We start from the raw sequence: 16,629 nt of genomic DNA, 5'->3' as shown, positions 1-16,629 counted from the left end.
CATTGTTATTGTATGGAATATGGATGCTTTGGGTAAAGATTGAACATATTCTACATTCAATTTTCATAACAGCAGAAAAATATGCTACAAAAATCTGAACATTCTAGAATCAATTGACCAATCAAAGGTAGAGAAGAGAATTGAAGAAAAACTTACAGAGTTACAGTAACAAAAGGTTGAAATATAATTATATGGGACTTTATCTTAATAACTAAAAAGTCTAAATCATAGAGCAAGGTTAAATTCTATGAAGCAGCTGTTGACTATGGTATCAATCTGTCTAGTGGGATGACCCTCAAAGCAGTTATGTTTGAGAAAAAAAAAAAAAAAAAAAAAAAGCAAATTTTAGCCACAGAAAATTTGGATGACTTTTCAAGTTTTCAATTAATGACGTTGCAAAATTTTGAATTATATATGAGCTTTATAATTGATTTGTTCTCTCAGAAGCAGTGCAATCTTCCTTTCAGAAGGTCTGAACTAAATAATTGGATCTCTTGTTTGGTTGTGTTAGCTTTACTTGCACATTGTTCATTCAATTTTCTTCTGAAAGCAAGATGACAACTTTGTATGGTATAGCTCTTTTATGGTCATTTTTGTCTCTGATCATTACTTGCATAGCTTTAGATACAATCACTCTAGGTCAATCTATTCGAGATAATTCTTCGGAGACTTTAGTGTCTGCTGGTGGAGATTTTGAGCTGGGATTCTTCCCAGGCACTAATGAGAAGAGATACGTCGGAATTTGGTTCAAGAAAATCCCAAGTCCAACGGTTGTTTGGGTTGCCAATCGAGAAACCCCCATTCTTGATTTTTCTGGTGTGCTTCAGGTTACCAACAACTCTGTTCTTAAACTTTTCAATGGTTCTGGAGGAGTCATGTGGTCTACCAATACAACAAGATCAGTAAAGAATCCAATTGCGAAGATTTTGGATAATGGAAACCTTGTTATAAGAGATCAAGATGATGACAACCCTGATAATATCTTATGGCAAAGTTTTGACTATCCTAGTGATACCATGCTGCCAGGAATGAAGTTGGGAAGGGATCTTGTTACTGGGTTTGATCGGTTTCTGACATCATGGACAAGTAGTGAGGATCCTTCTCTGGGTAGCTATACATATAAAATTGATCCTCATGGATATCCACAGCCTTTTGTTTTTAGAAATGGTTCTGTTGAGCTGTTCCGGGATGGCCCTTGGAATGGTGTTTGGTTCTCTGGAACCTCTATGTTACCAGACGATACTTTGGCCAGCTTTGTTTTTAGTAACAAGGAGATGTATTATACCTATACAATGTCTGATGACATCCCAACTAGGAGGACTTTGAATATTGGTGGAAGTATTCAACGTCTTAATTGGAATAATAATACAGGTGATTGGGAACCACTTTATAATAAGCCAAATAATAGATGTGACACTTATGCATCCTGTGGCTTATTTGGTATTTGTAACCTTGCAAATTCTATTCAATGTCAGTGTCTGAAAGGGTTTGTGCCAGTCACCCAAAGATTGGAACAATGGGGTTTGGTCAGGTGGGTGCGTTCATAACGGCCTATTAAACTGCAGCATTAACAATGGGTTCACGAAATATTCCAATGTCAAATTGCCTGACACGAGATATTCCTGGTATAATACGACCATGAACCTAGATGAATGCAAGCACAGATGCTTGCAGAATTGCTCCTGTACAGCTTATGCAAATTTAAATGTCATAGGTCGAGGAAGTGGTTGCTTGCTTTGGTTTGATACTTTAATGGATTTGAGAGCTATAAATGGCCCTGGACAAGACCTTTACGTAAGGGTGTCCTCCAACTCTAGTAAGGATTTATTGCTGATGCTGTTCCTTAAACTTTTTTTATATCTTCAGTTTTGATTTTCTATGTTAAAAAATTAACATTCTTATAATTTTTTTGTTTCTGGTCCGAACTTTTTTTTCCTGTTTTGAACTGTCATTTCTGTAGTTGGTGGAAAAAGACGAATCTGGATAGCAGTAGGTTCCAGTTTATCAGCTGTCTTTCTTATATGTGGCGCTATTATCTTTTTTCGAAGGCAAAAAAGGAACGAGGGGAGGAAAAGAAGTCAGTAAAAAACTTATGCTGTTTTCTTTTTATCTGAATCTCAACTGATGTTTGAAAGTTCAACATCCTGTGGTTTTAACTGAAAATTTATTATGTAGTAGCAGTATAACTTTCTAAGTCTGAAACATGCTGGTTCCACTGTAGGAAAAAAATTGTGCTTTGGTCAATCTCATAATTATTCTACCATTTTTTTTTTTTTTTTTTTGATTTCTTATCTGTGGTCACAGGAAACATTGAAACAAGGGAAAGTGAACAAGAAAACCGTAGCAACAAAAAGGAGTCGGAGTTGCCAATATTTGCCTTCGGTGTGGTAGAGAAAGCTACCAATTACTTTTCACCCAGCAACAAGCTTGGAGAAGGAGGCTTTGGGTCTGTCTACAAGGTATCAGATTCAGTCATTTGCTTTACTACTTGATTGTTTACAGAGGCACTGGCCAATGTAAGTAAATACAAGTATTACTGTCAGAGACTCCAATGCTGTTAGGAATCAAGTTGGGCAACTGATATCTGTTATATTGTTTGGTGAACATCCTTATTGAAAGGACGATATTTTTTATGATATTTCATATATTTTTATTAAATAAATGTGAATTAGACAGGTTTTACTTCTAAATTGGTGTACAGTTCTGATTGCCACGTCTAATAATTCCCAGGGATTGCTGAACAATGGGGAAGAGATAGCAGTGAAAAGGCTTTCAAAAGATTCAAGACAAGGAATAAATGAATTTAAGAATGAGGCTTTATTTATTGCTAGGCTTCAGCATCGCAATCTTGTGAGACTTATTGGATGCTGTGTTGAAGCAGAAGAAAGGATTTTAATCTATGAATACATGCCCAATAGAAGCTTGGACCACTTCATATTTGGTTTGATATTCTCTAGACTTCACATCCATGCTTATTTTATCACTTTCATTGAAACTTTTTTCTTTCCTTTTTTTTTATTTTTTTTTTTACATGCAGAATAACTAATAAGTTCAGTAAAATTTACGGTGTTTGTCCTGAAACTGAAGCTTTAGATTAGAGCATTGACAATCATTAATACAAAAAACTAGGCATTCTTTGCATTTAAATCACTATGAAATGATTGAAATCATCCAAATTTACTGCACCCATCACTGGCAACACACGATTAATAGAAAAGCTTATAATTCTGATGTATTTGCAGATGAAACGAACAATTCTACATTGGATTGGACAAAGCGTTTTGATGTAATTAAGGGGATTGCTCGAGGTCTGCTTTATCTTCATGAAGACTCTAGATTGAGAATAGTCCATCGAGATCTTAAGGCAAGCAATGTATTACTTGATTCTGAGATGAACCCCAAAATTTCAGATTTTGGCTTGGCTAGAAGTTTTGATGGGAATGAACACGAGGCAATGACTGTCAGGGTAGTCGGAACTGTTGACTCGAATGAACAATACAAGAGGGAGGGGTGAATTGTATTGAGAAGGAACTGGGGTAATTTTTGCGAAATTCTTAAAGAAACTCAAACAAAAACTTTAAAGTGCAAGAGAGATTTTACGTGGAAAACTTCTTGGCCCTAATCAAGAAGAAAAACCACGACCACAAGGGATTTTGAACTCAATTCTTAATAATAATAGGGCAAACAACCTATTACAAATTAAGACTCTAAACTCAAGTTCCTCTACGAACTTAAGTTCCCCCTCAACTGATCCCTCAATCAGTTGAGCTCTCAAATCTCTCTCTTTCTCTTTGCTTCACTCTAAGCAATCTACACACTCTAGAGTTTACCCAAACTCCTCCCAATACAACTCGAATTAAAACTCTAAGATGCTAAGTACAAAGACACTCAAGGACTTAAGTGGATTTTGACTCTTTTCGAAAAGCTTAGAAGATTGTAATGCTCAAGTGTACACTTTAAAATAGAAAACTAATTCTATTTATACTAGAGGAAATCAGTTGAAAAGCTCCCACGTCTGCCTTGACATCCACTTCACCACAACTCCCATGAAACTAGGAAATGCGGTTCGTGGAGGCTTGGGCAACAAGCTGAAGTATTCTTGAGGAAGTGGTTTACTGCTTCCTTAAATTTCTCAACCTCCTTGACCAAATAAAAATCCGTTTAAAAAGAGTTTTCAAAGGAGATTTTACCAAGTCAGATTTTCCAAAATATTAGGATAATTAAAACAGAAAATCTTTAACAAAATAGAATAGTTTAAAAGATAATTTTCCAAAAATAAAATAGAATCTTTTTAAACAAGGAAAATAAAATCTTTATAAACTGAAATTAAATCCACTTAAAATCCTATCAATAATCAAAGTACTTAACATATATACAAGAAGTCTACAATAAACAATAAAGTTACAATAGTCTTCTTGAAACTTAGTGAAGCTTCGACTCTGGAGCTTCAGTTCCTCACTCAAGAAACTTGGCTTCTGATTGTCTTTTATGCTCATCCAAAGCTCTTCCTTTGACCTTGTTCCATGCTCCACTCTGACTCTAGAATATCGTTGCATATAAAACCTGTCAACACATCAAAGCTAATAGACAAATGTTAAAGCCCTTATGGGTTTGCTTAGGTTCCTTGAGTCATCATCAAAACTTAAGATCAACAGGAACATAGTAATTTTCCTACATCACTTTACACTCCTTGACTTTTTGTATCTTATTCTTATGTTGATGACTAATTACATACTTTGTATGTTATTTTGTGACAGCGGTTATATGCCTCCTGAATACACGATTGATGGGGTATTTTCAGTAAAATCTGACGTCTACAGCTTTGGAGTATTGGTACTGGAGATTATTTCTGGCAAGAAAAATAGAGGGTTCAAACATTCAGATCACCAACACAACCTTCTTGGACATGTAAGATCAGTCGTACCTTTCTCTGGTTGCAACTTTCAACTCTTTGTTTTCTAATTTCAGACTGTATCTTATGAACCATATCTTCTTTCAAGCATGCAACAACTTTAACAACCTGTTTAGGATTGACACAGGAATGTAGAATTTGTGCAAGTTATTATATTTGATAAATCATATTTTACAGGCAATTATCGAAACATTCTTTAACATGGTTAAAGTTTGGTAAGTAAGTTGGTTAAAGTCTCAGGGTGATACCAAAGGGAGAAAATTACGTCTACATCATTTATCCTCCATATAAGTTGAAGATATATTTTCGAAGATCTTTTCAAAGAAGTTTACTCATTTCAGCTATAATCAGTGCTGCACTTTCCCTTAAAACAATTCAATCTATTGTGTTCTATCTCAACTAAAATTTGGTCTCCTTAAATGTGGTAGACCAAGTAGAACAATGTTGCTTTTTAACTGATCTAAAATACTTTCACTTAAATAAACTAATTGCTGAAACATATTTGAGTAAGTTGAACAGACCAACTAACTTGATTTTGTCTATGTTATGTAGACATGGATGCTTTTCAGAGACAAGAAGACTTTGGACGTTGTAGAACCATCAATTCGGAACCCAAACTACGAATACGAAATGCATCGATCGATATACTTAGGCTTTCTGTGCGTTCAACAGAATCCAGAAGATAGGCCTAGTATGTCTTTCGTAACCGCCATGTTAAGTGGAGATAGCCAATTGCCAGAACCTAAAGAACCTGGCTTTTATTTTGAAAGGAATATGCCACATAATTCTCTTTCAAGCAACGCCCATTCAAGTTCAAATAATGAAATTACTATGACTTTGATATCTGGAAGGTAGATTAATATATTTATATACTTACTATGTTACATGGTCTCCGGAACGGGTGTCGGACACAGACACATGTTCAAGTGTCCGATCCGGCAAGTTCCAAAATTTTAGGACATGGGGACTCTGTTCGATATTTGGACACGGGTACGGGGACATGTCAATACGTCACTTAAATTTATATAAATGAATTATACGTCTACCCCTATTTTTTTTATTTTAATTCTTTCCTCGGTAAATTCTCCTAATAAATGACAATCTTCTTATCTCCATCTTCTCTATATTAATAGCGGTTTTCGAACAAGATATATTTTTCTTTCATGTTTCTTCTCATTTTCCTCTCCTCACTTAATGGAAGTGTCTGAGTGCACATTGAAGGATCGGACGCGTGTCATGTGTCCGTGTCCGTGAAGTGTCATGTCGGCACGGACATATCGTGATATTAGCCGTGTCCGATTAACATAGTATAATTATATGATGATCATATTGTTAAACTGGGATGACTCTGCTAAATTCTTTGGTTTATAAATTATTATCTAAGCTTCAAGAATTTTAATCATGTATTTGTCAAAAAAAAAAAAGAATTTTAATCATGTATAATGTTGTGAGTTGTGATTAACTACAGCCATTACAGATCTACGGTTGATTGCTCAAGAGATAGGACTGGATTTCAATTGATCTGCCTAAAAAAATATTGTCAAAAAAGATTACTTTCAAGCTTCATTACTTTATTCTTCATATGACATTTGACTAGGTCTCAAATTAAGCAAAAATGGTTCATGTACTGGCCGCAATTGACACTTCTAGCTAAGTTAGAGTAACATCGATCTTAATCTTATTTGACGGTGTACAAAGAGCTCATCACACTACCAAATCAAATTAGATCAGATTAGATCAGATCATGTGAATTGAACATAAGTAATAGTAAAATGTAAATAGGTGTTTGTCAAATCCGAAGTAGCAAGAATAGTTCAAATTGTAATGTAACACAGACTAGAATCACAAGAAAGGAGGAAGAAATTAAGGATGGACCATGGAGGTGGAAGATGATGAAGATTTTTTATTTTTTTTTTTCAAATGTTAACGAAATTTATAATCTTGTCATCAAGATATCTTGAAGATTAACCGGGGCTCCCTCTTCGATAAACAAAGTATAGCAAAACTATAAATAAATCAATAAAAATGATTATTCTATATATAATGAAAAACTAGTGTATGACTTGGATTTGCTCTAAGTAATATTTTGAATAATTTCTTTTTTATGTTAGATGATTTAAAAGACTTTATATTTTTTATATTTTTTTTAAAGGCTTTCTAATTTATTTTTATTTTTTTAAATTGTGATTAAATTAGAATGCAATGACAACAATAACTTTTTTTTTATTACTCTAATACTTATAAGTATTTAAATATAAATGTGGATTAACGGCCTATTCACATTTATTGAACTAAGTTGAACTAAACTGGACTGAACTGATTGGAGCTAAACTGAACTGAACTAAACTGATTGGAGCTGAACTGAACTGAACAAAGCTGAAATGAATATTTTATGAGAGAGGAAAATTAGGAGCTGAACTGAGCTGAACTGATTGGAGCTGAACTGAACTGATTGAAGCTGAACTGAAATTAAGTAAATGTGAACAGGCCTTAAGGCCCTATTTTCTTCAGCTTAATTTCAATTAAGTTATTCAATTCAGTTCAATTCAGTTCCTATTTTCCTTCTCTCATAAACAGTGCAGTTCAGCTCAGTTTTAATGTTTAAATCTCGACACCAGTGTAAAAAGAATACAAGTGGCACATAGATAATTTTAAAACAAGTTATTTACAAGTTTGCCATTGTTTATGGAGGAGATAAACTTGTAACCCAAAATTACAATACAGAAATTTTGTGTAGAACTACCCTAAAGATAGGGTCATTTGTGAACAACTACCTTTTTTTTTTTTTTTTTTTTTTTAGAACTACTCACAAATTTGAAAACATTTGGGTAGCACTACCTATTAACATTTTTCGTCCAATTAAGACGTTATCAGAGCCCACTTTTTTCATTTTTCCAACCCAATTAACTCTCCCAATTTATAAAGGTTTTAATTTACCTTAATTAACCTAATTAAGGTTTTAATTAGAATTCATTTTAGGGTTCATGAGTTTAGTATTATTTGGGGATTTTGATTTATAAGGTTTGGGGTTTAATTGAATTGGGTTTTTTTTTTGCTTATTTTAGTATTAATTGGCCATTGTAATTGAAAAAAGTGAAAAATTGGGCCAAAATAACATTTTAATTGGATGAAAAACATTAGTGGGTAGTGCTACCCAAATTTTTCCAAACTTGCGGGTAGATCTAAACAAATAAAAAAAATGGGCAGTTGTTCACAAATGACCCTTTCAGTTCTACACAAAATTTCATTACAATACACTGCTGTGGCAAAAAATACTTTTAGTTTTTTACAATTTTTTATTCTTCCACCAACCCCACCACCTCCACATTTTATTACTTTCTCCAATTTCTCCTAAAACTCCGCGCATGGAAAAATGGAACAAGTATTTAGAAACGGAGGGAGTACTCCATAGATGATACCCCTTCTCTCCTTGCACGTGTCATGTCGAGCAAGCATTGAAATTTTACATTCCATTTTTTTTTGAAATCCGGAGACTTTTTTTTAAGGCAAACGGGAAAATTTATTAAATCAAATCAAGTTCCGCCAAAGATTGAAAACTTTGGGGGAACAATTCATACAAACACGTTCAGAATTAATCTCAAACTCCCATCTAACAACTAAATGGGCAACGGTAGTTCCCACACGCCTTACATGACAACACTTAAAAGAAGAAAACACCACACTAATACGCCTAATATCTTCATAGAAAGTAAAAATAAGAGCAGCTCCTTGTTGATTCTCAGCAACAGCACGAACGACATTCAAAGCATCACACTCAAGAACTACATAAGCATAGCCCAACCTGCTCGCAACTTCCACCCCGTTACACCCCGTCTTTCGCACATCCACGCATAACAAAGCCCCATTCTCATCCCTGATAACCACACCAAGACTCACCCCCGCATTACCAGGCACATAAGCATCCACATTAACCTTCACAAACTGTTGCTCAGGTGGTTTCCATGCTGTATTTGAAGGAGCAGCCGAGTAGCAGACCCTGCCACACACACACGACCACCAACCTTCACATTATACACATCATAATCCTCACAGAACTTAACAAAACCCATGGCCACCTGAACACCATTAACATCATTATCTCCATCGAAAATAACCTTGTTGCGGCAATGCCATGAAGCCCAGGCTAAACACATAATAACACGAAGCTGAGGTTTCTCGACCTTGCTCACCAACCAGCAAAATAGATCTGCAAAAGACTCGTGGGGGGCTTCAGCAATCAGAGCACCGAACTCACTATAATTCCAAATATTCAGGGCATGCTTGCAGTAGAAAAGAGAATGGATTATGGTTTCTCTTTCAGCCCCACAGATGGTACACACACTTGAGTTGCGAATGTGACGTCTATACAAAACATCCAAAGTACCCAACGATCCTTTGCAGGCACGCCACACAAAATGGTGCAGCTTTGGGGGTCCTCCTAAACTCCAAACCATTTTCCAGACATCCCTTTCCCCATCACCATAATAAAGCTCCCACGTTCTCATATGCCCCAATCTTCCTTGCCAATAAGTTGAGCGCACACTATAGATACCGGAAACTAATAAAGCTTAATTAGGCTATCCAAATGGACAAAATTTTACATTTCATTTTTTACGTTTTTGAAGAAAGATTCAATCTTTATTTCATCATTCGGTGAAAATAACAGCGCAGCCAGAAATATTTCCTTGGTCCTGCCCTAGGAGGATTCTCACATTCATATTTATACCAACATTACACCATTCATAGTGTGACAGCACACCAAGCTAAAAGAACAAAAACAAGACAGCTAGAAAACTCTTATTTACAGAGTGTATTACACAAACAGACAAAAAACTAAAAAGGCTTATACACCCTGATATACTAAGGGTATATTTCTACACTCCCCCCTCAAGTTGGACTTGAGATAACATACCAAGTCCCAACTTGGAAGCAATAAACCAGTGCTGGTTGCTAGGCAACGATTTAGTCATGATGTCTGCAAGTTGAAGAGAAGACTTCACATGAGCTGTAGTTATTAGCCCCGCTTTAATGTTTTCACGAATGTAATAACAATCCACCTTAAGATGCTTGGTTCGCTCATGAAAAGCAGAGTTATGATCAATGTACTATGGAGATTTGTTGTCATAGAAAAGTGTGACAGGTTGTTCAATGTGCTGCTCTAGATCTTCAAAGACTCCAGCTACCCAAGCTACTTCACTTGTAGTTTGAGACATGCTTCTGAGCTCAGCTTCACATGAAGATTTGGACACAACCTTCTGTTTCTTAGTCTTCCATGATATTATACATGATCCCAGAAAGACAAAGAATCCTGTTAAGGATCTCCCATTGTAAGCACAGCTTCCTCAGTCTGCATTAGAGAAAGCTGTCAAAACTTCATCACCTCTGCTTGGATAGAACAATCCAAGGTCAAGAGTTCCCTTCAAATATTTTACCACATGTAGAGCAGCCTGCATGTGAGGTTTCCTGGGGCAACTCAAATACTGACTGAGTTGCTGGACAGAGTATGAAAGATCTGGCCTAGAGAGATTCAAGTAGAGTAGTCTTCCAATTAGTCTTCGATAACTCTCTGGATCTTCCATCAGTTCACCTTCATTTGTAGATAGTTTAATCCCTTTCGGAAAGGGAAAGCTTGTTGTAGTACAATCTCTCATACCACAATCCATAACAATGTTTGTGGCATATTTTCTCTGGTTAATCATGGTTCCTTGACTGCTTTTGGCAACTTCTATGCCAAGAAAGTATCTGAGATGTCCCAGATCTTTTGTAGTGAAAATTTCATTCAATCTCTTCTTAATATGCTCTATCATAGATTCATCATCTCCCGTGATCAAGAGATCATCAACATACACCAAAATGATACAAATTTTGTCATCGGTCCTTTTGTAAATAAAAGACTGAATTGTCTCTAACACATTGTTTGAAATTATGTTGTAGAAGAAATCCTTTCAACTCCAAATTCCATTGCCTTGAAGCTTGTTTCAACCCATATAGGCTTTTCTTCAGCTTGCAAACATTTCCTTCTTGTGAAGTGTGATATCCAGCAGGAATCTTCAAATAAACTTCTTCTTCTAAGTGCCCATGAAGAAAGGCATTATTTATATCCAACTGGTGCAAATTCCAGTTTCTCAAGGTTGCAAGAGCAATCAATAATCTTACAGTAGCAAACTTTGCTACCGGGGAAAAAGTTGATTTGTAATCCTTCCCCTTCACTTGCTTGTCCCCTCTAGCAACAAGCCTCGCCTTTAATCTCTGAATAGTCCCATCTGGATTGAATTTCATCTTATACACCCACTTTGTGTCTATTGCAGCTCTACCCTCTGGAAGAAAGGATATTTGCCATGTATCATTCTTTTCTAGAGTTTCAATCTCTTCTTGCATTGCATCCACCCATTTAGAATCCTTACAAGCTTCATTATAACTTGTTGGCTCTTTCACACTCATCCCATTGTTCAAGGATGCTACATATCCTTCATCATAATATTCATGATTTTCAAGACTGGCCATCACTAAATTGGCTCCAGTCATATTTTCTGCCTTTCCTTCTCCTTTTCTTGCCTTTTTCTCATCCATTAAGAATTCCTTGATTTTTTCTGGAATTCTCCTGTTTCTGTTTGATCTCTTCGGTTCATCATTACCCATCACTTGAGTTATTACTTCAGGTAATTGAACATTCTCTCCTTCTTGCTGCTCTTGATGGAGAATATCATCAGGCTCAATCTCTTGTTCTTCAGTTTCAATTTGAGGTGCATCAACCTCGTTCTGATCTCCTTGAATTCTTCCATTCTCTTCTTCATCATTGCTGAGAGAAATAGGCACACTTACTGGATTTTGATTATATTCAGTGATGTTTTGTTTGAAAGGAAAAATTCTTTCTTTGAATATTACATTCCTGCAAACAAATATTTTGTTAGTTTCCAAATCATACACTCTATATCCCTTCTGATTGCTAGGATATCCCAGCAAGATACACCTGGTTCCCTTTGATGCAAATTTATCACCTTTTTAGTGTGAATTACTTGCATAACAAAGACACCCGATCACCCTCAAATGGCCGTAATCCGGTTTTCTTTTCATAAGTCTTTCAAATGGTGTTTTCCACTTCAATATAGCAGTAGGAAGCATGTTAATGATATGAGTTGCAGCAAGCACACATTCTGCCCAAAATTTCTTTGGCAAACCAGCATGTATCCTCATAGCTCTAGCTGTTTCTATGAGGTGTCTATGCTTTCTTTCAACTCTCCTATTTTGCTGGGGGTTTCCTGCTACACTTCTCTGGTGTACAATTCCTTTCTTTGCAAATATAGAAGAACATTCTGCTTGCAATATCTCTGTTCCATTGTCACTTCTAACAACTTTCACAGATGTCTTGAAGTGATTTTCTACATAGGCAAATAAAGCACTTAGAATATCTTTCACTTGCTCCTTACTATGAAGCAAGTGAGTCCAGGTAACTCTTGAGTGTTCATCAAGAATTATCAAGAAATATCTTCCACCTGTCAAAGCTGGAACTCTATAAGCTCCCCACAAATCTATATGTAATAAATCAAACACATTTTCTACCATTGAATGACTAATAGGAAAAGGAAATTTATGATGATTTGCCAAACAACAGGTATCACAAAAGAAATCATTCAAACTTTTACAATCACAAAATGGCAAATTTTTGATCTTAGATAAGGATCCATGTCCTAATCTTTGATGCATCAAGTTCAATTGTTGTTCTGTATTACAGTTCAAAACAGAATTATTACATTCCACCAAAACTCCTTTATCCTTTTGTAATTCTCCTCTTCTGCATTCTCCATTTTCTTCTTCAGTCAATAGCTTGTAAAGACCACCTATCTTTCTTCTTGTTCCAACAGCCTTCCCACTAGAAGGGTCCTGAAAAGTACACTCACTATTAGTGAATATCACTTTCAGCTTTGCTTGCTCCATTAGTCTGCTCACAGATAGCAGATTATGTCTAAATTCAGGTATGTGCAATACATTCCTCAAAGTTATACCAGGGTTCAAGATTACAGTCCCCATTTCCTTCACAGATTTTATGGTTCCATCTGGAAGTCCTACAGATACAAGCTTCTTTAAACTCCTTATCTCACTAAAAAGATCTTTACTACATGCCATGTGATCTGAAGCTCCTGAATCTATAATCCAGGATTTTTTTCCAAAAATTTCATAATAAGAGCAAGCATTATAGGAAGAGATTATACCTGCAAAATTGCTCAAATGAGAGGAACTAGATACATCTTGTTGCTTTCCATTCATTGCCTTAAGAACTTGCCGCACAACTGCACTGATCATCTCCTTTGAACCTTCACCTTCATCCAAGGGAGAATCTTGCATTTCTTCTTCTTTTGCTGCACTTACATTTGCAGCATGACTTGCTGTACCCTTTCCTTTGCTGGGATTCTTGAACCAATCTGGATACCCATGTAGTTTGAAGCATCCTTCTTTCACATGCCCTCTCATCTTGCAATGTTCACAAAAATACTTCCTTTGCTTCTCTTCTTTAGTTTCTCTCTTCTGAAATCCTTTACCCTTACCATTGTGATTGTTGTGCTGAGAACTTCCATTGAAGGGTTTACTTGCTACCATTGCACTAGACTCCACTCCTGACTCCATTGTGCTGGAAATCTCCTTCTGTTTCTCAATTTGCTGAATCATGTGGTATGCCTTGTTTATAGATGGCAGAGGATCCATAGTAAGGATATTTCCTTTCATATTTTCATAGACTCCGTTTAAACCCATCAAGAAATCTATTACCTTGTTCTTTGCATCCCTTTCCACCAGTTTCTTTAGAACACTACAAGTGCACTTTGTCATGGCTCCACAACTACACTCAGGATATCCTTCACGATTACTTATCTCATCCCAATAGCTTCTAAGTTTTCCATAGTAATCTCCTACACTCATTTCATTTTGCTGCAAACCATTCACTTCCTTCTTTAACAAATACAATTGTGGTGCATTTGTTTCACCATATCTCTCCAGTAATTCATCCCAAAATTCTTTAGAAGATTCACATATTAACATTTGTTCTGCTATCTTAGGTGTAACAGAAGCAAACAACCAGCATCTTATCATATAATCATTCCTAATCCATTTGCTAAAATCTTCATAACTAGCAGAAGGTTTTCTTACCTTTCCATCGATGAATCCAAGTTTGTTCTTGGCCCTTAGAGCCATCTTTACACCTCTGCTCCAGTTGAGGTAGTTGCTTCCATTAAAGATTATGCTACCCAGAACATTAGTCGAATGATCAGAACTACCTAAGTAGTAAGGATCACTATAAGGTATTACTGGTTTGTCACCCATTTTGTGTTTGTTTTGGCTTGGATTGTTTAATTTTCAAGAAAGATTAAATTTTTCGTTTTTTTTTTCAGTCCCACAACCTGGTGAGCTCTGATACCATGAAGAAAGATTCAATCTTTATTTCATCATTCAGTGAAAATAACGACGCAGCGAGAAATATTTCCTTGGTCCTGCCCTAGGAGGATTCTCACATTCATATTTATACCAACATTACACCATTCATAGTGTGACAGCACACCAAGCTAAAAGAACAAAAACAAGACAGCTAGAAAACTCTGATTTACAGAGTGTATTACACAAACAGACAAAAAACAAAAAAGGCTTATACACCCTGATATACTAAGGGTATATTTCTACAGTTTTTTATTTCCTTAAGCTTTTCAGTGTGTAGAATCAAGAATGCTAATCAATTAAAAATCTTGTTAATAAGGAGTACCACCAAAAGTTCCATCACAATTCCACAAGTATCTGAAATTACTGCAAACCCTCCAAAATGTCACCAAAGTTCTGTATCATCACAAAAGTTCAAAATTCTACAGCACCTTTTTTATGTACCACAAAAACGCGAAATCAACTGAGTCTCTTGTCATTCAATAATTGAAATAGACAATAGAGAAGGCAAAGCTATTGACAAAGTTCAGATGTAAAACTACCCATAGGGCTCCAATATTTTATATTAGCATTATCAGTCGACAAAATTGCACATGTGCATTTCAACCATGTGCTTGTTCAGTACATGAATGAACCGACTCTAGTGAACTTCGTCCTTAAAATAGAGGTAAAATCGTATATACATGAGTGCATCTAATAATCTATCTATGTCATATTTACATTCCATCATATTCTTACACAACAATACAACATAATATCAATGTTACATATGCTTATAAGATGCCAAAAAAATGAGAAAAGTTTATGGTTTTCTCTTCTCAAGTACTGAATACTTTATCAATGACTTCTTTCATGTTCTTGCATCCCACTGCCTGTAACCCTTCAAAGCCGAGAGTTGTTATGGCTTTTTCACCCGACTTTGAAACAATGCATGTTTTATATCTGTTGGTTGATTAATTCAAACTTAGTTGGAGTATTTTTAGGAATATTGTTTTTAGTGTTTTTGGTTATGTACGTAGTGGAGTAATGTTACTATGTTAGTGGGATAATGATCCTAAATTATAGGACCCATTAGTTAGGTTTTTCATTCTATTTAAATGCATTATGTAAGTTGATTTCATTGTGTGAACATATCGAATTATCAGTTTTTATCTCTCTCTTTAGTTTCAACATGGTATCAAGAGCTTCAGGTTAGATCCGGGAAGGGAAAGAGATGATGAAAAAAAAAAATCTGAAGTTAAACTAAAAATATCAGTCGTGTTTGTTGTGAGTAAAAGAGTCGTGAGGTTTGAGTGTAAAACATAGTGAGTTTTTTCTTTCATAATGAATTTTATTTTTTGTGTGTTTAGTCATTGTAGAAATGGGTGCATTTAATGTGTCGATGGGTCTTTTTGTATTAGTTGTTGCAGTCCTGGGTATGCAATTGGTAGTAGTTATCGTCGAGGTGGTCATGGTTATGAAAAAGGTGGAGGTCGTGGTGGCAACAGAAGTAGAAGCAGTGGTCATGATGTAAATCATCTTCAAATCCAAGTATTGTGTTCATGTTTGGGTCGTGGTTGCTTAGTGTTGGCAGTAATGAAGTCCATGGTGATATGGAAATGTCGAGTGTATGTAGTTGTGTGGTTGTGGTCGTAGTTTCTGTAGCAAAGAGATGAATATGTGCATCGCGTTCGTGGGAATAGCATCATCCAAGTCGAGGTCCAAGTCGTGGTCGTGATGAAGAAAGTCGAAGAGGTCATGACTATGCAAGAAGTCAAATGTCGTAGTTAAAGCCATGTTTGTCGTGGGGCTATGAATGTTTGTGTCGAGTTCAAGGTCGTGTTCAAGTCAAAGTCGAGAGTTTTTATTTGTTGTGTTCAAGTCGTGTTTGCCTGTTCATGGTTGCGGTTATGTAATTTGTATCTTGGTAGTCCGTAGTCGAGTTCAGTAAGTTTGAATCAAGGGGGTGTGTTGGTTGATTAATTCAAACTTAGTTGGAGTATTTTTAGGAATATTGTTTTTAGTGTTTTTGGTTATGTACGTAGTGGAGTAATGTTACTATGTTAGTGGGATAATGATCCTAAATTATAGGACCCATTAGTTAGGTTTTTCATTCTATTTAAATGCATTATGTAAGTTGATTTCATTGTGTGAATATATCGAATTATCAGTTTTTATCTTTCTCTTTAGTTTCAACAATATCCAAGTTTAGCCAAAGTATTAACCCTTTTTTCAATTCTCGAAACCTGCAAAGAAGTTTTCGGTCAAAATATAGACTAACATAACATTCTAAGTTAAGAAGGGGGTGTGAATAA

General features: G+C 35.7%; 1 protein-coding gene and 1 pseudogene across 2 annotated transcripts; one reads left to right on the top strand and one right to left on the bottom strand.

Annotated features, from left to right (window-relative positions):
- Positions 1-48: 48 nt before the first annotated feature.
- On the top strand, positions 49-5,767 carry LOC145588919 (G-type lectin S-receptor-like serine/threonine-protein kinase At4g27290; annotated as a pseudogene). The gene is made up of 7 exons (XR_014101624.1): positions 49-1,869; positions 1,951-2,077; positions 2,305-2,459; positions 2,731-2,941; positions 3,243-3,489; positions 4,758-4,908; positions 5,465-5,767. The product of XR_014101624.1 is annotated as a G-type lectin S-receptor-like serine/threonine-protein kinase At4g27290 (transcript).
- A 2,673-nt stretch (positions 5,768-8,440) lies between these two features.
- On the bottom strand, positions 8,441-9,366 carry LOC145588918 (uncharacterized). The gene is made up of 2 exons (XM_081645506.1): positions 8,964-9,366; positions 8,441-8,877 (listed from the first exon to the last, which is right to left on the bottom strand). Exons 1-2 carry the CDS (start codon positions 9,364-9,366, stop codon positions 8,441-8,443), a joined length of 840 nt encoding a protein of 279 aa, XP_081501632.1.
- Positions 9,367-16,629: the final 7,263 nt, after the last annotated feature.

Source organism: Chenopodium album, chromosome 17 (genome assembly GCF_948465745.1).
Source record: "Chenopodium album chromosome 17, dcCheAlbu1.1, whole genome shotgun sequence".
Taxonomy (NCBI): domain Eukaryota; kingdom Viridiplantae; phylum Streptophyta; class Magnoliopsida; order Caryophyllales; family Amaranthaceae; genus Chenopodium; species Chenopodium album.
Note: the sequence above shows the minus strand (reverse complement) of the source record. Positions and strands in the feature narration are given on the sequence as shown.

Bases quoted from the DNA above. Each gene is read 5' to 3' on its own strand.
- LOC145588918 (XM_081645506.1), bottom strand. From the start codon at position 9,366: ATGGTTTGGAGTTTAGGAGGACCCCCAAAGCTGCACCATTTTGTGTGG. The intron at 8,878-8,963 runs GTGAGGATTATG...CTTCAAATACAG, and splicing joins CATGGGTTTTGTTAAGTTCT to CATGGAAACCACCTGAGCAA.